Source organism: Phlebotomus papatasi, chromosome 2 (genome assembly GCF_024763615.1).
Source record: "Phlebotomus papatasi isolate M1 chromosome 2, Ppap_2.1, whole genome shotgun sequence".
Classification (NCBI taxonomy): Eukaryota; Metazoa; Arthropoda; class Insecta; order Diptera; family Psychodidae; genus Phlebotomus; species Phlebotomus papatasi.
This window is the reverse complement of record NC_077223.1, coordinates 26,288,754-26,311,148: the sequence shown is the minus strand read 5'-3', so window position 1 is coordinate 26,311,148 and position 22,395 is coordinate 26,288,754. Positions and strand designations below refer to the sequence as shown.

General features: G+C 34.3%; 2 protein-coding genes across 4 annotated transcripts in view; one reads left to right on the top strand and one right to left on the bottom strand.

Annotated features, from left to right (window-relative positions):
• The first annotated feature begins 1,661 nt into the window (after positions 1-1,661).
• Positions 1,662-7,957, top strand: LOC129803208 (phosphoenolpyruvate carboxykinase [GTP]). Of its 3 annotated transcripts, XM_055849631.1 has the most exons (4): positions 1,662-1,909; positions 4,446-4,517; positions 4,582-5,524; positions 5,824-7,957. In XM_055849631.1, exons 3-4 carry the CDS (start codon positions 5,493-5,495, stop codon positions 7,736-7,738), a joined length of 1,947 nt encoding a protein of 648 aa, XP_055705606.1. In that variant the 5' UTR covers positions 1,662-1,909; positions 4,446-4,517; positions 4,582-5,492; the 3' UTR covers positions 7,739-7,957. The 3 variants fall into 3 exon arrangements, with proteins under 3 accessions (XP_055705606.1, XP_055705607.1, XP_055705604.1); XM_055849632.1 differs by lacking the exon at positions 4,446-4,517 and having other exon boundaries at positions 4,541-5,524; XM_055849629.1 differs by lacking the exon at positions 1,662-1,909 and having other exon boundaries at positions 4,120-5,524.
• A 7,622-nt stretch (positions 7,958-15,579) lies between these two features.
• LOC129803201 (uncharacterized) overlaps positions 15,580-22,395 on the bottom strand; it is a 106,379-nt gene continuing 99,563 nt past the window's right edge. The window contains exon 13 of the mRNA XM_055849614.1: positions 15,580-16,180. Within this exon, the coding sequence (XP_055705589.1) occupies positions 16,016-16,180 (165 nt within the window). The 3' untranslated portion in view covers positions 15,580-16,015. The remainder of the gene's footprint in view (positions 16,181-22,395) is intronic.

The following is a 22,395-nucleotide window of genomic DNA, read 5'->3' as shown; positions in this document are numbered from 1 at the left end:
AGAAATATAAAATAATATGTTTGTGGTATATTTTTATATGATTTCTTAGTTGATTAATATATTTTGTCAAATATTCCCTCATCCTGTTATTCTTTTGCCTTTACAACATTTTCGGAAAACAAGCTCAAATGCCAAATTATTTTATTATGTTTACATTTTTTTTGCCCTGGCGGTTTTCTGTTTGACTCTTTTCTTCACTCAGCTGATGAAATTCTCATAAGAATTTTATCATCACGCGCCTCTCAACCAATAAAAGTATAATATGAGATGGAGGAAAGAACACTCTAATTACATCATTCAGGAAAGAGCTTTTGATAGGAAGATTGCGTACTTTTGTATGTTTTTCCAATTGTTCCTTCCAAGTCAGGTGATTTCTTTCTTCATAATATGCCTTATATGCCACTCCCAAGATCACCTTGGACGCCGGTGCCTTTTATTATTACTATAGTTTCTAGTATTATTTATACATTTTTGTAATAGGCTTCCATCGTATCAATATTCTTCCTGCAAAAGATATTTTGGTATTTTTTCTGGAATAATATTGACTTGAGCGTGAGAGTGAGAGAAGAAGAGAGGTCTTCTGAAGTAAAAGTGCTATAAGAAGTTGCCAAGTCAGGAGTTGTTACTTTTCAAAACTTGTTCATTCATTTGAAGTAGATTATCAAATATTTGTTAGAGTCTGTGAGACGCTATTTCTTCTGTTTGTTGTGCGAGCTTGAACTAGAAAATTGGGCCAAAAATGAACTAGTTTCTTGTGGATTCGTTTGCCCTTTGCATTTCAACTGCAAGTTGTCTCTTCTCTCAAAAAGTCAACATTGGGTAATATCTTGAAGCATCTTACAGTTATCAATTTGTCTTAAATCTGAGTCGCATTTGTCTAATATTATGCTCTTTTTGCTCCAACTTATAAAAGCTCCTAAAATGCCTTCCGCATTCGAAAATTGCGTAAATGAAATTTGAAATGTTCTTGTTGCTTGCTGTTTGGAGGCTCGATTGCTACAAAAAAAAAGCCAACCCAAGAGTATGTCGCAATCTCCTGACCTTTCTTTTCCCAATTGAATTCGCACTAGGTCCAAAAATATCTCTCCAAGAGAAAAAGCCTAATTAATTGGACAAAGCCCGAAGTGCAAAAAAAATGATCCCTCTTTATCAGTAATGTATTTTTGTCTATATACCATGTTAGAGAGTTCAGAATATGTTTTTGTTTCCAAAGACTTAAAGCTCTTGCTTTCAGCATAAATATTCCCTCTTATCGTCTAGCGAAGAAAGAGATTAAAGTGTCATGATGTGAAGAAAAATGTGAAAGAACCAAAATATTAAACCTTAGTAACAAGGAAATGATGAAACTCTTCTTTTTTCAGTCATTGTGACTGTTTTGATTGTGACAAATAATAAGTTTTCTTATTGACGAGAAAACTGAACAAAGATTTGACGGTTGATTTTGTTTTTGTGATGCCTATCTCAACAATCAAAATAACGTAAAATTTGCTTATTTACAGGCAAATGGAATTTTTTCACAGAAGGAAAAAGCAACAGAAAAATAGCTGATAAGGGACAAGGAGAATCTGGGTTTTGATCAAATCATAACAGCATTAGGAAACAACATTTTACGATTCACAGATTGAAGCCAATTTGATTGACTCCTTCTCAATTTAAGATTTAGTCAGTTGGTCTTCGTTCAATCTAATAGCATGGAATCAATAATCCTCTTACATCTGTGATCCTTGTTCAAATTCAATATACGTAACTCTTTGAACAGATTTTTGAAGACAAACGATGCTTCCTTTGAAAATCAATAATCTTTCAACGGTATTTGATACATAAATTTATTATTTATATCAATTCACTAGATGTGCTTTCTCAATTCGTATTACTTGGAGCTTGTTTACTAAAACAAATATTTATACAAGTGAGTATTATAATTACATTAGTCAACCTTCACATGCATCTCCGCGACTATTCTCTTTAATAAGACAACGTTTTATAATTCCCCATTGATAGACAAATTAACCCTTTAAGACTCGAAGATATTTATGACATGCAATTTTTTTTTTAAAATACACTAGACTCTCGCTAATTAGGCTCTTTTAAGATCGGGCAATTTTTTTAATTCGGGCAATAGTTAAATTTGAATAAAGTTTGTTGGCATTTTTCAGTTTGATTTTGATTATCAAGTGAAGCAAATATATGCAAATTCACCATGGTTTGCCTTAGTTTTGATATGTTTTTGCATTATTAAGGGATTTTTATGAAATTTACAATAAATATGAGTTTGTAAACTCAATATGTGCATGCAGATTAATAAGAAATCGTTGCATTTCAAAAAGTTTGTCGCCGGAATTTCACACTAATTCGGGTGACATTTCGTACCCAAATGCCCGAATTTGAGATAGTCTACTGTACTTTTTGTTTAATAAAATAGTTTAGATTAGTTTAAAAAACTGAACCATGTAGGATCAGACTTTTTTTTTAATAAAAGCTGATATAATTTTATTTATTTATGGTTTCGACATAACTTTTAGATCAGGAAAATTTCATGAAGTCGAAATTCGCATCCCTTTTTTTCTCAAACCTGTTGCATATGTCTATTAACTCTTTCCGGACCGCAGTATATGCTGCAAGCCAATTTCACAATTTTTAATCAAAAATATCTAAGCTCAGGAATTAATAGAGGTCCTACAAAAAATATCTTACATTTGGACATCCTTATAGTTTGTAATCATCCACATGAATAGAATTTTTTTCAGTTCTGAATAATTAAAAAACATTGTTTTTCATAGAATATGCATATGCTGCTTTGGGTACTCAGAGTCCCAAAAGAGACGAAAGAGTTAAACTCTTTCGCGTTCTTTTTTCCTTCTTCTTTTTCTTTTAAACATCATTATAAATTAAATTTAACTCAACCGAATATGGAGTGCTACAGAATGAGATATACATATGCCAAACGTTTCAGAAAGAAAGGGATACATTTTGATTTCATAAAATTTTCCTGATCTAAAAGTGTGCCGGAGCCATGACGCATTTATTTAAATTTGACAAATTTATTTAAATTTCGGCCACTTCTTGTTCCGCAAATATCCATGAATTTTTAGTTTTTCCATACTCTTTAGAGATTACAGAATGTAAAAAAAAACAAAACAAATGTTCCTTCGACAAACAAAATGATGTGAAAGAGACTTCGTAAGAATTCCGAAAGGGCAAAAAACTATGGGAATCATGCTGACCGAAAAACTACACAAAGCTTTGTCTATTTTTTTTATTCATTTTAAAATATATAAGGAAGGATTTTAGAGAAAAGAAAGATGGTAAACTATAAAAGGTTCGAAGAAATACTTTTTAAAATATCACATTTCAAAATTTCTGTGTATTACATTTCATACTTGCGACTTTGGCGCTTGCATGCAAATATACCAAATTAGATACATTTATTCTATTAAAAAACAGAAAAACAATAAAATATCTAACTGATGCGTGTTCCAATTTCTTCATATAATACTGACTTTACGAACCTGTAAATTCATTTCCGGATATTTCGTACCCGAGCTAGAAATTAAACTTTGAAGAGTGGGTGAATAAATTGGACGTTCCGACCTTGACAATCTCTTAATAATTTAGTAAATATTCAATACTAGAGTAAGAAAAGATTTTTTTTTTGTTTTTGGGACACCGGTGTCCAATTTTTCCTTAAAGAGTTAAGCGCTAGAATTATAGAATAGCTTAAGAAACTATGAATGCAACGTCACCCGCATCTACGGTACTTTTAGTAACTGAGAACTCGATATCACGTTTAACAAGTAAACTATTGTAATATCTAGTAATAGAACTGTAACAGACTTAAAAAACAGGCTTTTTCTTTTTCAAAATTTTTAATTCATTATGCTAAATGATGGGTTAAATCCCTAAATGTAACATTACACATTTGTTATATATATTATGTGTTATAGGGTAAGTGTGCCAAATTTCGGCATAGTTGCATGCAAGCGCCAAAGTCTCAAGTTTGAAATGTAATATCTTTAATAGAAATTTATTTTTTTATTGCTTCTTTTTAAGAAGTGTTACTTAGAACCTTGCAGACAGTTCATCGTCTTTATTTACTCCAAAATCATTCTTAATACATTTTGAAATGAATAAAAATGTAGACATAGCTTTGGTGCCCTATTTCGCCCACCTTCATTCTCATAGTTCCTTGCCCTTCAGGAATTCTTCCAATGCCTTTTTCACATCATATCGTTTGTCGAAGCAATTTTTTTTGTTATTCTTTTGCATTGTATAATCTCTAGAGTATGTAAAAACTAAAAATTCATGGAAATTCGAGGAACAAGAAAGGTGGCCGAAATTACAAGCTGGCCGGAATTTGGCACACTTACCCTATAGGTTGTATGACAACAGAAAAATCTGCTCATTAATTTTAAAAGCAAATAATCTTTAGCTGATATTTTTTCTAGATTGGGCAATATTGATAATCCAAGAGGGCAGTATTAGCACGAGGCTGATGTTTCTATTCGTAATTACATTATGTAAATATTTTCTAATTATCTAGCAAATTATGCAGTATCAAATGTTTGGCCCATGTGATTCCAGATGAAGAGTTCGAAGACTCTCCTTCAACTGACATTGGGACTGGGAAGAAAAACAGAGGCCTCCCAAATGGAGGGTGCTTGCAGATCAACAAAAAAACTGGTGTGATTTGCCATAAAAACAATTGATTATGGGGATCAATTTAATTGGGCGCGGGAAAATCAACAAGTGGCTGGGCTTTTGGGACGGAAATAGCTCATAGGAGAGTTAACTGGCAAAAGAGGTGCTCGATGGAGTTGACTCAAGGTGCTAGAGTAAATTTGCAGAGAGATGAAACAAAAAGAGGCAAAAAGTGGTTGTTATCGCGAGGGAGTTATTGCTATATTTTCATAACATGTTTTCCATGTTGGTAACAGCATTTGTTTCTGTGGCGTCACTATCAGCCGACTGTGATACTGGTTGGAACAAGTGGTCGGTTTCATAGAGACTCACACTGTGAGTTATTATTGAGTTTTTTTTGGAGAGACGATTTCGCGTGCCGCACAAACGAGCCTCCAAATCCGTCCAATCGGCTGACACCAACCACGTCCCCACCTCATCAGTCCGGACTATAAAAACCCCAACGACGAACTCAGCTGAATTATTCAGTTCTCAAGTGACTCCCAAAGCACAGCAGAAGATTTAAATCTTCTTGACTTTTTCTTTTCATCCCAGTCTAGTTGCTAGACAATTTTCTGAGAAAAGTGGTAGATTTTTTAAACAAAATACCCGCCGTACATAAATGAATTACACTGAACAGTTCAATAAGCAAATCTTCTACAGTGAAAAGCGTCAAAAGTCCTGGAATTCATTTGACTATTTCTAGGATTTCACGCGGATTTTAATTAGAGCATCTCTCTCTTATTGTTTGGAGTATATTCAACATTTCTGGTATTTCATTCAAGAAGAAGTGAAATTCATCTTGAGCATCAACAATGCCTGAAGTCATCGAGAAATACTTTACACAGTAAGTTTAAATTTTTTTCTCTCACATTTCTTGAGCCCCATTATAGTCATTTGATGGGAAATCGCCTTTTATTTTCCCGGAGTATTTATTGATTTTCCGGTCAATTTTTATCTAGCCCCCTTATCAGCCTCTTTCCAATACGGGGGGAATTAGTGAATTCTCTGAAAGCCAATAAGTGAAGTAATAAAACAAACAACGGGAGTTTGGAATGAAACAAGACAAAGTGTCCCCTAAATTACTTTATCCCAATTGTTCGTATTTTTGGCAAAAATTATAAATTTTTACCTACCTCTTTGCAGACTATCCAACCAGATTGGTCACTATGCCACGCCGAAGAGCGTTGGAGTTTCATCCAAAGGGACCCCAGGTGTCGTCATCACTGACTTGAGCAGCCTGTCCTCCAGGGTCCGTCAATTCGTTGAGGAGTCCATTGCTCTGTGCTCTCCAGATCGCGTCCACGTTTGCGATGGTAGCGATATTGAGTACCGTGGTTTGCTGACCCTTCTGCAGCAACAGGGAACTATCGTTCCGCTTCCGAAGTACGATAACTGCTGGTTGGCTAGAACTAATCCAGCTGATGTTGCTCGCGTAGAGTCCCGTACGTTTATCTGCACCCAGAAGCGCGAGGAGTCCATTCCTACACCCAAGCCAGGCGTAGCAGGAAGCTTGGGCAACTGGATTGCTCCAGCAGACTACGATCAAGCGATCAAGGAACGGTTCCCTGGTTGCATGAAGGGACGTACGATGTACGTTGTACCTTTCTCAATGGGACCAGTAGGTTCTCCACTAGCCAAAGTGGGCGTCGAAATTACAGATTCCGCGTACGTAGTGGCTTCCATGAGGATCATGACACGCATGGGAAAGGCAGTTTTGGAGCTCCTCCAGGAAGATGACAGCGACTTTGTCAAGTGCCTTCACTCTGTGGGTACCCCATCATCTGGGAAGATCGAAATGGCATCCTGGCCATGTGATCCCGAACGTACCATCATCCTGCACAAACCTGCAGCCAATGAGATAGTGTCCTATGGTTCTGGATACGGTGGAAACTCTCTACTCGGCAAGAAGTGCTTCGCCCTTAGGATTGGTAGCACGATCGCCAAGAGGGAGGGTTGGCTAGCTGAACATATGCTCATCCTGGGCATTACCAATCCCGATGGTGAGAAACGCTACATTGCTGCGGCTTTCCCATCAGCTTGCGGAAAGACCAACCTAGCTATGATGACTCCTACTCTTCCTGGATACAAAGTCGAATGCGTGGGCGATGATATTGCCTGGATGAAGTTTGATAAGCGTGGGCAACTGAGAGCTATTAATCCTGAAAATGGATTCTTCGGTGTGGCTCCAGGAACATCAGATGAAACCAATCCAAATGCCATGAAAACCATCTTCAAGGATACAATCTTCACCAATGTGGCTTCCACGTCAGATGGTGGAGTCTACTGGGAAGGCATGGAAGCTCCTGCAGATAGTGTGAAAATCACTGACTGGCAGGGACGTCCATGGGAGATGGGCGTTACTCGTACTCCAGCTGCTCATCCCAATTCTCGGTTCTGTTCACCGGCTGCTCAGTGTCCTATAATTGATGCAGCCTGGGAGGATCCAGAAGGTGTCCCAATCAGTGCCATTTTGTTCGGTGGTCGACGCCCAGCTGGAGTACCTCTCGTCTATGAGGCTACTTCCTGGTCTCATGGTGTTTTCATCGGAGCTGCTATGAGGAGCGAAGCCACGGCTGCTGCTGAGCACCGTGGAAAGATGATCATGCATGATCCCTTCGCCATGAGGCCATTCTTCGGCTACAACTTCGGCCACTACCTCAAGCACTGGCTCACTATGGAGAAGCGTGCAGAATGCGCTGGCGGATCAGCTCCCAAGATCTTCCACGTCAACTGGTTCCGCAAGGACAGCCAGGGTAAATTCATGTGGCCAGGCTTTGGAGAGAACTGTCGCGTTCTCGAATGGATCCTTCACCGCATGAATGACCAAGAATGCTTCAGGGAAACAGCCATCGGCCGAGTTCCATCTGAAGCATCCCTCAACGTAGACGGCCTAACCCAAAAGGTGAATCTCAAAGAACTCTTCTCTCTGCCCAAGACATTTTGGGAGCAAGAGGTTCAGGACATTTCAAAGTACTTTGATGACCAAGTAGGAGTAGATCTACCGCCTGAAATCGCCCAAGAACTCGAAGCTCTTAAACAACGCGTTTCCAACTTATAAATTTCAAAGCTGTCTAACGTCTAACGGATAGCTCTGAATTCAAAACAACGTCAGAAAAGTATAACCTCAATTGCTACAGTATAGAAAACACAAGAACGAAAAAAAACTTAAAAAAAAGAAAATGAAAAAAAACTTGTGATATGACTTTTTTGTATATTTTTATATAATGGTACATCAATTTACATAAGTTTAGGAAAAATAAATTTTTTATACCATCAATACCACATTTCTTTCTTTATTTTCTCTATCTTGTTACACTGTTGCTGTCCATCCATTTGCAAATCTTTCCTACAGGGCTTTTAAACTAAATTATTTTTTTTTAGAAGTAAATAGAAAAAGTTGATGACATAATTAGTAATTTGATATGAAAGGATGATTGTCAGTCAAATTACACTTAATTCTAATGATAACTTTACATTAACATCAACGTTTGTTGTTTTTCTTTTAGAACATTTTGACGTTATACAGAGAAGTTTGATCTTGGTCGCAATTTTGAAAGTTTTCAATTTTAAATTACATGAAGATGATGCTTCGAAGAGGTTTTAAAATATTAAAAAAGTGCACAGAAATAAATTTTTGCTGAGTTGCATCATTAGGGTAAAGTGGTACAAGTTGGACAGGGCTTTTTTTCTTGATAAATTTAGTACTTCATTTTTATTTGTATATTTTTAAATTTTTAAATTTTTAAATTTGGTTCCTTGTGCTTAAAAACAAATTTTGTACTGTATTTATCAAGAATAAAGCCATGTCCACTTTGTACCGGCGAATTGTCCAATTTGTAACACTATGTGCAACTTATATCACTTAACCCTAAAGTAAAAATCATTTTCATCTTTTGATTTTTGTCTGAAATTTCAGACATCTTAGCGTAGCCAAAACCAACTTAATTCAATTATTTTATTCCTTTTCAGAAAAAAGTTCTAAATTGTTATAATTATTTAAGAGGACCACTTTCTTATGGTAATAAAATATCAATTCGACGTTTGGAAACATCTCTAGTGAATCAATTTTTTCTATAGTGTGGTCGTTCCAAAATAATAAGTTAAAAACTTTGAAAAGAAAAACCTGTATCATGATGCAAACCGGTTGAAAATATTAAGACCTTTCCAAAAAATACAAATTTATCCAATTCGGTTGAAAAATAGACCCTTTAAGGTAGTAAGAACTTTTTAAAGCAGTAAAATCCTAAGGCCGGAAGTTGATATCTCCTACCGTTTAAGCTCTAGTTGAAAAACGAATAGTTGAAAAACGTTGATTATATAACTGCTCTTTCTTTCAGTTCGAGCAGAAATATGAAAAAAAAAATTAAATCTTAAAGGTGCCTAACTTTCCCCTAGCTGAAATGAAAATGGAACACATTAAAGATTCTTGAATTTTAAAAATTTTAATATTATACCCGCTGAACTTCCAAATAATCAAACAGAATTTAAATTGAAAATCTTTAATGTTGATACGAAATAGTAATATACTAATAATATTTCAAATGGACAGAAACAAACATTATAAAGCAAATTTAGTTTTTCGATTTAATGGAGGGTAGATTTAAAATGATTTCATTTAATGTTCATTACAAATTACGACCGTTCTTAAAAGAGTATTTGTTGTACAAAAGTCACAGAATAGGCCTCACAATGATGTTAGAGAATCGTATGTTTCAGAATTTTACAATAAGTCTTAATTTCTTAATATTTTTAGAATAAACATCTGCAATTACAATTAAATTACATTCAATTATATACTGTTTACCTGTGGTAAGTTTCATTAATCTGTTCTAAATAGTGAAAGGAACACTTAGAGATGGGATAAGGGTTTTTATTTCTTTCTTTCTCTACAATTTAAAGGAAAGGGGTGTGGTTTGAAAAAAGTTTGTGCTAAATATTTCTGGATCTAGGTTTTAGGCCGTTCTGCTACTCTTTGTTTTTTTTTCTCAAAACAATCAAAGGATTATCCTCACTTTATAGTGACTTAATTGATTTGGTAAATTACACTTACTTAAAGAATAATTCAAAGATTAATTACTATACGGTTTAAAATTATTGATATATTTATCTAAGATTTGGTTTGTCTTTAGAACTTTCATACAATCGTTCCATTTATAGAGGTCACATACACGAAGTCATCCTCACATTCAACAAGTTTCCAGGAGGATAGAACGACTTTACGGGAAAGTATTATAATATCACATTTAAAGCATTTTCTTTTATTCAATTTCTTAACTCTGAGGATGGGACACAAGACAAATAAATTTATTGAGTATTGAGAAATTGAGCTTATTCAAATTAAAGCAGACGATACTGCAGATTAATTAACCATGTTGTTTGGCTTAAGGGTGTCTGGAACTATTCTTTATCTTGAGAAAATTATAGCATTATTATTAGTCCTTCATTGAGTCGTTATTTGATTAATTGGCGAAGCTATTATGAGATTTTGCTGCATCAATATTGCAATAGGGTGGTGGTTTTACTTATGGTCAATTTGTAAAAAAAATTATTTATCGGAAAATGATTTAGATTTAGAAGCATTACAAAAAAAAGAGTATTTTGTATTCTATTTGCCAAATGAAACATAACCTACAGTTTTAAGAAATATAGTTTACTGATGCAAATACTGACTAGACGTGCATAGAGTACAGAAGATATTAAAACAATACTACGCTCAATCGATTTTCAGTAAGCATTAGAAATCTATAAACAGCATTTCAGTATAATAAATTTTCTCCCAAAAAAAAATCAAAGACAATTTACGGTAAGTACGGCAGATACGGTTTTGAATTCCGTATTATGGTATTTTTAAAACTTCTTCTTGATAATAGACTCACCTTGCGGAACCATATTTGGGGAAAAAATGTAGGGAAGTGTAGGCAGGCTTCGCACGTGTGAGCTTTCGAACGATGCGAATTTTCTCTTTATTTCCAAAGAGTTGGTTCCGCATTTCTTAGCCATAAGTTAAGTATTTATGTACCTTATCTTCATTGTAAAAATAGGCAGCCACGCTCTTCTATCTTAAGTGCTAGGATCACAAATAGAAAATTGGCCCAAAATGGGTAATTTTGATGGCGCACATTTCATTTGATTCCTCATAGTTAAACTCATTTCTAAAAAAAATCACTTACAGAAGTGAATGAAGAGTATACTTGAGATGATATTTACGTCATAATTTTTTGCATCGGAGGGAAATTATTTTCACGGTGGCGGAAAATTCGCAAGTACTACACTGTGTGTGGTTTCAAACACTGAATGTATGAGCGTTCGCACATCCATCAGAAAACTCCAGCTCGAAAATCATAACCTCACTAAAGCCTCATAAGCCACAGACATTCGTGATAATTTCCTCTTCGACAGGCGAATAGTCCCCTTCCCATCTCCATGAGACGACGGTTATTGACAGTGTGAACCGTGTGAACATGTTCATAGTCGATTTTTCAATATTCATTTGGAAGAAAAAACAGTGCTCCAGAAAAGATAGTTTCCGCGGGTTCACGGGGGTAGGGTGGAGTCTACACTTATGGATGTTGCACACACTTATGGACAACACAAAAATCTTAAGTTATTACATTAAACAGATTTCGAAAAATCAAAAAAAAATGTTAATTACATCATAAACTAATAATTTTATAACTTTTCGAAATCTGTTTTACGTAAGAACTTAAGATTCTTGCACGCTGTCCATAAGTGTATAACATCCATAAGTGTAGACTCCACCCTACAGTATAACAATCGGAAAATAATTTTTAATTGTAGATAAAACTTATTTCGAGAAAAAAAGCAATGACGAACCCAAACCCCCATCGTGTGAACGCTGCCTCCGGGGGCAAGATTCACACAAATCGTCATATTTTTTTTAATTTTCTGTCCAGGAAAAACCAACAATTCTGTGATAGTGAACTATGCATGCATAGAAACCTAAAAGATTAGAGAACTTTTTGGTGTAGTGCAATTCACTGCCCATTTTACAGTTTAGTCAGAAAAAGTCCTGAATATGAAGCACGAAAAAATTTACGAAGGCTGCCGATATTCCCCTAAATAAAGCTTAAATAAGGGTAAAATATATTAGCGGATAGGTCGTCAGTATATTTAGGATTATTAAAATTAATATTTTAATTATTCAATTTGGTCGATGAAAAGTTGTACTATAGTACAACTTACTATAGTACTATAGTACTATAGTACTTTAGTACTATAGTACTATAGTACTATTGTACTATAGTACTATAGTACTATAGTTAGTACTATAGTACTATAGTACTATTGTACTATAGTACTATAGTACTATTGTACTACAGTACTATAGTACTATAGTACTATAGTACTATAGTACTATAGTACTATTGTAGTACAGTACTATAGTACTATAGTACTATAGTAAGTTGTACTATAGCACAACTAATATAGTACTATAGTTGGTACTATAGTACTATAGTACTATAGTACTATAGTACTATTGTACTATAGTACTATAGTACTATTGTACTACAGTACTATAGTACTATAGTACTATAGTACTATAGTACTATTGTAGTACAGTACTATAGTACTATAGTACTATAGTAAGTTGTACTATAGTACTATAGTACTATAGTACTATTGTACTATAGTACTATAGTACTATTGTACTACAGTACTATAGTACTATAGTAAGTTGTACTATAGCACAACTTCTCATCGACCTATAGTACTAACTATAGTACTATAGTACTATAGTACTATAGTACTTACTATAGTACTTACTATAGTACTTACTATAGTACTTACTATAGTACTATTGTACTATAGTACAACTTCTCATTGACCAAATTGAATAATTAAAACATTAATTTTAATAATCCTAAATATACTGACGACCTATCCGCTAATATATTTTACGCTTATTTAAGCTTTATTTAGGGGAATATAGGCAGCCTTCACACATTTTTTCGTGCTTCATATTCAGGACTTTTTCTGACTAAACTGTAAAATGGGCAGTGAATTGCACTACACCAAAAAGTTCTCTAATCTTTTAGGTAATCTTTCTCTAATCTTTTTAGACTATAGTCCTAAAAAAGAAGTTGTCTTTGTACCGATCCTAGAACGTTGATAGGGGGACGAGGTCCTACACTAACAACGTTATTAGGTGAGATTCTTAACAATCTCACCTACTATAATCCTAACAAAATTTCATGTCGTCCGATCGACCTCAAACTTGGCCAAAATGTGTTTCAGCACTTCCTGATCACGAATATATGGGGGGCTAAGTTACGTTCCCGGCCGGCCGGCCGGCCGGCCGTCCGGCCGGCCGTCCGGCCGCTCTTTGGAGCTTAATAGCTCCTAAACTAAAAGAGATATCGACTTGCAGTTTTCGGCAAAGGTTATATATCGCATGAAAATTGCAACTTGGTGCATTGACCCCCCACCCCCCACCCCTCCTTCCGCCATTTTGAAGACCCCCCTTTTTTTGTTTTCTCAATAGCTCCGCCCCTATGGCATCGATCGGGCTCAAATTTTAGTATGTTATAGCTGGGCCTTAGAGCTTTCCATCAATACCAAACTTAAGGTCCCCCGACCCCCCTGACCCGAGCTATATGGGTCCAAAAAAAATTCTTAAAATGGCCATAACTCCGGTTCTAATTGTCAGAATTTAAAAAATGAGGGCTTTTTGGAAAGCTCTCATGAAATGCCACTTCCCCTTCTTACATCGCAAGTTCATAAAACCACCGCTAGGGGCGCTATTATTAAAAAGAAAATTTTTAAATCTTAAAAGTTAAATAACTCAAAAACTCCTTATGCAATCGGGCTGAAATTTTAGTATGTTGTAGCCGTTGATTATACCTATCAAACAAAAAAAACCTTAAGTCGATCCATAACCCCTGACCCGAGCTATAAGGGGTCAAAGTTCGAACATTGACCGGCCTCTATCTCCGGTTCTAATTAACATAGCGACCTAAATTTTACCTTTTTGGTTTCGTCTCGATGAGCACTTTCAGATGGAAGTTCAAAAAGTCACCACAGGTGGCGCTGTGATAGCGTCAAAATTCATCGAAATTCAAAGTCACTTTTCTCAAAAACGGCATTGTGCAAGTTAATGAAATTTTAGTATGTTGTAGTCCAGTCTAGGACGTTTCCAAAATGGTGCGTATGTGCGCTGTGGTTTCAATAGAACCGGAGATATGAGGGGTCAAAGTTCACGAAATTCAAAAAATCATATCTCCGGTTCTATGTGACCGATTTTGATGAATGAGGGCTTAAACGAAAGATCTCACCAAATGCTACAACTTTCTAGAATATTTGAACTTCGTGGGACCAACACTAGGGGCGCCACAGTCGAAAAACCAATTTCAATATCACATAACCTCAATTATCTAGACTGTCGCTGAACCGATTTTGATGATTACTTCGACATAATTGTAGAGGACATTTGTCTCTACATTTCGTCCATACATCATTTTCCACTCAGACTACGCTATCACTCCGATTATGCCGTTTAAGTGTGAAAAAATTGATTTTTCCCATAATAACGCTTTGAAATCACTTAGATGCCAATTTGACTGCCTCTACTCCACCAAGACACTTAAAATAGGGTTTTAAATGGAAAGTCCCACAAAATACAACAATTCTTTGATATAGTTGAAGTTCAACAAATGACTACTTGGGGAACTCTGGATGAAAAAACGAGTTAAGAAACAAAAAACCTCGCTTATCTTGGCTTCTGAGTAATCGATGAGATCATGTTCTATGGGAAAATTATAGAGAACATTCTGGTCTACATTTCACCCATATATTACTTTTGTGCCAGTTCATCCAAATCCTTGATATTTTGGTTTAAATACAAAATTTGTATAATTTCACGAATTTGATTCAAGATAACTGAATGGCGTCTCCCAACTTCAGCTCCAAATCGAATTTGCATGCACTCCGAGTTAGCTCACGTTAAGAATCTCACCTACATAAGCCGGTTAGGATTATCTGTCCCTTTTTTCGCGTATTTCTAAAGGACGCTGAGCTTTAACGTATAATGTAATTTTTATTGTGAATCAAAAGTTAAATTATGGCAATATCCAACTTCAAAACTTTGCAAAAAATAGTATTGCAATGTAGTCTAATTTCAATGTAGCCCTACCCTCCTCTAGGATATTATAAAATAAAACTACATTTATATGATGGTCGTTTTATTTAACAACTTGGTCGATAACAATTTGAGTAATTGCATTTTTTCGTGGTAATTACGTGGTTAATGAACTGCTATGATATCTGATCTGCCTAGAAGTCAAATATCAGCATAATAGATTTTACAACAAAATTTTAAATGAAACAAGATGTTAATTCATCTTGGTATGTGCCAAATGCAATCAATAGAAGTGTTCTGGAAGTATCCGAAGTCAAAAATGTCAATCAAGAGGGAAGGTATTACGCAAGTATTATCAAAGTTATGCAACCGGATTTCAATATCATCAGAATCCGCTAGTTTGACCCAGAGAAACCCCACCTTCGAAAGTTCTGTAGGGGAATCCTTTAACGACATGACAATGTCATATGAGAAATTTTTTTGGTAAATTATGGAACGGGATAATAATTAAAGGCTAGTGCGCATCAAATCTATATTAAAAGGAGCTCTGTGAAGCTTACGGTAATTAATACGAATCGTATTCTCGAATAGTGTTTCCGAATTTACTTCATAAAAAGCTGAATTTGTCATATGACAATGTCATCCGGTTACAGAATTCCCCTATTGGGATACTTTCGAAGGGAAATGTTTACTGGTGGTGTGGAGAAGCATAAGGGGCCCAATTGTGGCCTCCTATGAGTCTATTTAAGCCTTTAGGAAGAAGTTTGTTTTTTTTATTTAAAAAAAAACTATAAAAAAATCATCTGAATTCATAGAATTGAATTATCTCAAAATTTTGTATTAATATCCAATATATTCTTAGAGGCAATAAGTAATACCACCACCCTACAAAAAGTTATACACATAAAATTAATTAATATTGAAAGTCATTGATGTCATACTCACATAAGGTTGCAGCTTGACAATCTTGGTTAGTTCCAGGCACTTGGGAAATTGCAAAAATTATAAATAAATTGACTGTGTCCAAAAATATTGTAGATCTGTTTCATTTTAGTTTGGCTTTAGTAACTTTCTGTGTCAATTGATCAATAGTTTTCATCCAGGGTATTTAGTGGATAATTGAATTTGATATCCTTTCGTTTTTGTATCTTCTCCCTTTTGTCTTGTCATTCGGACTTCAGCTGATTGTCAGGCTTTCAGTTTCATTCCTCTCTATTGATGGTCGACCTTCCGTGACTTTTATAACACATGGAGATTTTCACAGCTCTTGGATTTGCTAATATCACTGAGGCAGATTTTCTGGAGGATCTCCTTGGCTAGATGGAGGGACATGTGTGTGCGAGAATTGCGCATTTTTGTGGCACATACAGCTGCCTTCTTGTCGCGCGTCTCCTTCAGACGAATCTATTGAGACAGAGAAAATGAGTTTTCCGCTTAATTGGGCATGAATTCACAAGAAAAAGAGCATTTGCTAAATTGTTGAAATCAGAAATATTGGAAAATAAATATTACACATAGCAGATGTTCTTCCGGGCATTCAAGCCATAAATTAAGTTCGAAGGACTGTTTGGAACGTTTGGAGTATGGATACACAAAGCTCTTTAAATTGAAAACGTTCAATTCATGAAAGTGTCCTTAAATTGTACTTAAGGCAATATGACATTTTATTGCTAGAATGTAAAGAAAGTACAATAGTGTAGTATATTATTGATTATTTCCGAGTTACATGGATATATTGCAGTCTCTTAAAGAACAATATTTTGTCACAGAAGTCCTTAGCCCTAGAGCTTTCGAGATAGAGCTCTCGGTAAATTATCTTTTCTTGAGATTTTTAGTAATTTGACCTTCTATCATGAAACAATTTTAATACATATTGTCTGTGAAAAAGAATATTATAAAATTTTAATATTGCACAGTGTAAAATCGATAAAAGACAACTATAAACTATTCGTATTATTGTATTAATTAAACCAGAAACAAGTTGCTTCCGGGGTCACCATAAAAAATAAAAAAATTTCTATCTCCCGTTTTTGAAAAAATTATTTTCTTTTTTGATTTTCAAATAAAAATGCCTTTTATTGACAAATTTACAACTTTAAGATACATTTAACACACGTGTTAAAATGTTGATTTTTTTTAACCCAGAATTAATTTTTTTTTTTATTTTTCAAAAAAATCCAAAAATTTTCAAAAAAATTTTTTTGAGAAACTTAAAGAAAACAAAAAAACATAATTAGTACATTTATTAAATATGATTTAAAGCTTTATTTTTGTCAATTAAAGGCATTTTTATTTGAAAATCAAAAAAAAATCAAAAACGGGAGATCAAAAATTTTTTTATTTTTTAACTGTTTATAAGTATTGTAGAGTACTGTATTCCCTGAAAAATTGAACTCAAAATTTTGAGTTTAACTGGTGTTTTTCCTTTTTTGAAAATGTTGTAAAAATTTGAATATTTTTTTTTTTAAATAAGCGCAAAAGTGGAAGCTCGCCTTTTCAGGGAATGTAGTACTCAATATTACTGATCAACAGTAAAAAAATGAAAATTTTTGAGAATGGGGTTTTTGAGAAAAATTATTTTTTTAATTTTTTAAAAAAAAAAATTCAAAAAACCGTTACAAAAAAACTTGAGCAGATAATACGAAAACTAGGATATCGTTTTAAAGAGTATAAAATTATCAGGAAATAGACGGAGACACTGAACCTTTCTTGATTTTCACAATTTTATTCTCTACGACGTTTCGAGGATGGATGTCCTCTTCATCAGGTATCGAATATGGCAGGGAAAATCACGTACAGGTGGGAGTTGTTACACTGCACTTGAACTTTGATCACAAATTGATCTGTCTGACTGACACAGACTGTGTCGGTCAGTCGAATGGTGAACATCACAGATCAATTTGTGATCAAAGTTCAAGTGCAGTGTAACAACTCCCACCTGTACGTGATTTTCCCTGCCATATTCGATACCTGATGAAGAGGAGATCCATCCTCGAAACGTCGTAGAGAATAAAATTGTGAAAATCAAGAAAGGTTCAGTGTCTCCGTCTATTTCCTGCTACATTCTGTCGAACCGAAATTCTTCTATAAAATTATCTTTCAAATAAAAAAAAGAGTAAGAAGAAATCTCAACCCGTTCGCGAGATAAAGCATTTTGAAATATTTTCCAAAAATCTCAATTGACGAATGAAGAGCGAGACGCCATCTTTGGCGCCATGCATCTCCGGCCAGGATTTTTTTTTGGGCAAAAAGAAATAGGGGTATATTATTTTATCCTGTATTTTAACATAATGTAAAATTCAGAAACATCTGAGACAATGAAGGGTACCCCTATGGTCGTCTTGAGATGGATTGGCCCAATCGAATTCTTACACATTCCAAATATTCCGAAAAGATCTGTAAAAAATCTTTGCTATAACAAATTCATTTTTCGACTTAATTAGCTGTAGGATGGCTGTAGGTCAATAAATTTAAAGTGTCCCATATGATCCAAATTTAAAATATTTATCTATTCCATTTGCAATGATATCCTGGGAATAAACAAGTGTCAAAGTATTGTACATCAAACGAAATAAATCCAATACGTTACAAATAAACATATGCACATCTAAATCTTTTTGAAAACAAGACAATAAATATTTTACAATGAGAACAAGAATTATTGTGCTTTGAATACTTTTGCAATGGAAGTTAAAACCAATTAACTTTAGTTGTCTGTAAGTTTTTGTTCAGAATGGCTGATTTAGCAAAGTGCTACGACGAATTTATTGAAATTGAGAATTTTCTCAATCTCCTAGTGAAAATACTTAGTTGTTCATTTTTTCCTCGAAAATTTTCTTTTGGTTTTGAAAAATATACTTTTCTTGCTGTACTTGTATACTACATTTCAACAACATTAAGTGCAACATATCACTTCAAAGGCACTATGTTGGAAGCAATTATGCTAAGTGTTGTCGGAATTGGTATAATGCAAATTGTCATAAAAGTATTGGTACCCTTAACCAATGAAAACGAATTAAATGAGCTGTTACTGTGGATTCGAGGACTTCATCAAAATCATACTTTCGACTTGGTAACTCAAGCGGCTGGAACTAACTTTAAAAACATGCAATTCTTTATAAAGTTATTTAACAAGTAATTTCCATGCAAATGGGCTCTCTACGAAGTTTCTTTGAACTTTATCATTTTTTTTATTCTTCTAAATTCTAATAAATTTTGCAATGTCTAGCGTCTAGCATATTATCTGCAGTAGAGGGAAGTGAGGTACCTTTGAAAGTAGGGCACCTTTAAAATTGGGATTTTTCTACTATATTTAAGTGGAACTGAGCCATATTATAATGTAATTAAGCTTATAAATCTGTTTGTTAAAGCTCAATTTTATTTAAAATTAGGTGGAAAATTCCAATTTCAAAGGTGCCCCACTTACTCCTAATATCTAATGCCCTATTGTCCCCCTAATGAACAATAAAAAATTTGCATGAAAAAAACTTCGTGCGGAGCCCATTATATTAAACAATGAACTGTTTCATTCAAATTAAATTTAGAACGATTTTTCCAGTTTATTTCATGGTCACTGTTACAGTAATTGGATTTTGCATCAATTCCAATTTAGTGATACATCCTATTCCGTGGATACCAGTACTGCAGAATGAGTCAAATATTTATCATCATATTCATCAAGCTTTTGTATTGCCAAGTATTACTGCTATAGCTACACCTCCAGAATGCTTTCTGGTTACTATTGGATTTTATTTCATTGCCATACAAAATGTTTTGCGTGACATGATAAAACATTTAGATGATTCTAATCTCGAAAATAAGAAACACTTTTTAAGAACAGTTTATATTCTTCATTCCGAAATTCTCAATAGTTTTCGAATTTTCAATGATATTTATTTTTATGTCTTTACAGTTCAAGCAGTGACTAGTTCACTAATTATAATGTTTCTATTTTACATAATTCGTATTGAAATGAGTATTATATTCGTACCACTTATCCTGGGAATATATTTTCAATTTTTATTATTGTGTATTTTTGGAGAAATCATTTATTCAAAAACTGAAGACATATTCACAAATTTATACTTGACAAAGTGGTATGAATTCGATTTGAGCGATCAAAAAATATTTCTCATGATGATGCGCATATCCCAATATCCTTTTGGACTTAAAGCTGCTGGAATGTACGATATTAATATTGTTATGGCTTTTAAAGTTATGAAAGCTGGATTTTCCTTTTGTGCTATTCTCTACACATTCACATAAAACAAAACTAATATTTATGAACGTTTTTGAGTAAAACACAATTCTTTATGTTTTGCAAATGTAGTTTACTGTTACTAAAAATAAAGATTGCCAAGATCTCGTTTTAATCGTCTCACTCACTCTCTTACGCGCTTTAAAAATGTTTTTACGAGAGTAATTGTGCTGACACTATTATAATATTCATAACACGTATATCCGATGCTTTCGTGGTTTCACTATCCTAGGTTTGGTACTGAAAAGCATTACAATTTTAATTACACAGAAGAAAAATATTTCGTAAAATTGTTTATAAAGGTTCGTACTCTTTCACAAACATTGTTTGTAAGCAGATCACTTGACGAATATTTTTATTGTACTTATACACACATTTAGTTAAGTCAAGTCATATCATGTTATGATCACAACCAAATTATGATTCTTGGTACACCTTAGTAATTTATTTTTTATATTTGAAAATCTATTAGAGTTGAGAATAAATTAGAAGAAGTTGACACTTTTTATTGCCTTCCGCACTTAAGATCATAGAATTGCATTTGGAGAAAATTCGGAGAACCCATAAATGTACCTCAAAGATATGGTAATCTCATTTTTTTTGCTATTCTATCTCAGAGATCCTATATAGGAAGATTTAATAGAATAACAACTTTAAAAGAGAAAAAAGTGGACATTGAAAAAAGCAACACGTCTTCTTATTTTCCAAATTCTGATTTCCCTCACTTAGAAATCATAAGTATTTGTTTTGGGAATATCTTAAGAACTAAATTACAGAGGACCTTTGTGCTTGGATATGTTTTAGAGGTAGTCAAGGCGGACATTTCGTCCTTTTAGGTACCAATACTCTCTGAAATTTTTTTCTTGTTATTTTAAAAAAGATCTAAATTTAAGCAAATCGATTGAAAAATTGGCCCTCCAAAGTAGTTAAACTTTGATCTACGAAAATTGAATATCGAAATGTGTTTCGAACATAGGTGTTTAAGGGCGAAATATTCTTAACAGTTGCGATAATATTTCTATGAAATATCGATGTTTTTGGACGTCGATCTAAATGGAAATTGTGAAACATTTTGGTAAGTTTGTATGTTAGTGTACTTCCTCCAAATTTTACCCATCCACTTTTCCGATTTTTCCATTCCCGGGTACTTGGTGTTGAGTATTAGAAGAGTGCATTGGACGGTAAAGTGGTGAGGTGCAGTGGCAGATTGTGCCATTGGATCCCATGCGTACCATGCTTCTCTCCAAGAAGGAAGACTACTGAATACTCTCCGGAAGCCGTCGTGCAGTTAGGATATATGTCATCCAAATATGCTATCCCACACATACCGCTGAATCTTCATATCCGGGGAGACTGCCAGAGCTGCAGATTTATCTCCAAACACACAGACCCCAACGCGTTTACTCCTCAGGGAATATTTTGTCGCCACCACGGAAGGTGTCCCGCTTCTTTCGAGGATACTTCTGGGAAGGACCTGTTTACTTTTTAAAGAGGAAACTGCAGAAATTTGCCTTTCTTTCGGAAAAGAACACCTTCGACACTATTGTATGTACAATACCTTGTCCAAGTCTCCGTTCCACGAGAGAATCATAAAGTAAATTTCTTTATAGATTAAACTTGCTAATACTTGCTAAAAATCTTTTTTTTTACTCTGAATCAATTAATGATATTTTTCTTTCTAAAGTTGTAAAATTAAAGTTTCCGTGAATAAAAAAATTGTTATATATTCGTCTTGACTATCTCTAAAACATATTCGAAAATAAATGAAAGTTCTACGAATCGTTTTCAAAAGAAACTTAAAACAAATGGTTTTGGAGTCGTAGGAGGGGGAATGGGGGGAAAGAAAAAAGTCTGTCCTATAATGTGTCAAAAGTTGAAAGGAAGTGGATTATATAACTGCTCTCTCTTTAAATTCGACCAGTAGTAAAATCAAAAAAACTACTCGTCAAGTGATCATGATAAGATGTGTTCACGATAAGAGTGTACAGAAGAAAAATGTATCAAAATAAAAAACTACATAATATTAAAAAAAAAGAAAAATATTGTTTCCAGTTTTTAATTAGCAAAATTTCTCAGCTTCTTCTTGATTCCTCCCATCAAGAGCTTACCAAGTTCATCACCGCGGTCTTTGACCATGTTATTCCACTTTGACTTGAAGTCCTCGATATTCTGGACAAATTTGACCTTCTTTTTCAGGTCCTTTTTGATAATAACCCAATATCTTTCGATGGGACGAATATTAGGGGTATTTGGTGAGTTCATATCCTTGGTTATGGACATCATATTCCTCGCACCATTCTTGTTTGCCTTTGAGTAATGGCACGACGCCAAATCTGGCCAAAAGATCGGGGGTATGTCATGG

Coding starts and splice junctions, on each gene's coding strand:
- LOC129803208 (XM_055849632.1), top strand. CDS start 5,493: ATGCCTGAAGTCATCGAGAAATACTTTACACA. Junction 5,525..5,823: donor ATCGAGAAATACTTTACACA/GTAAGTTTAAAT, acceptor ACCTCTTTGCAG/ACTATCCAACCAGATTGGTC.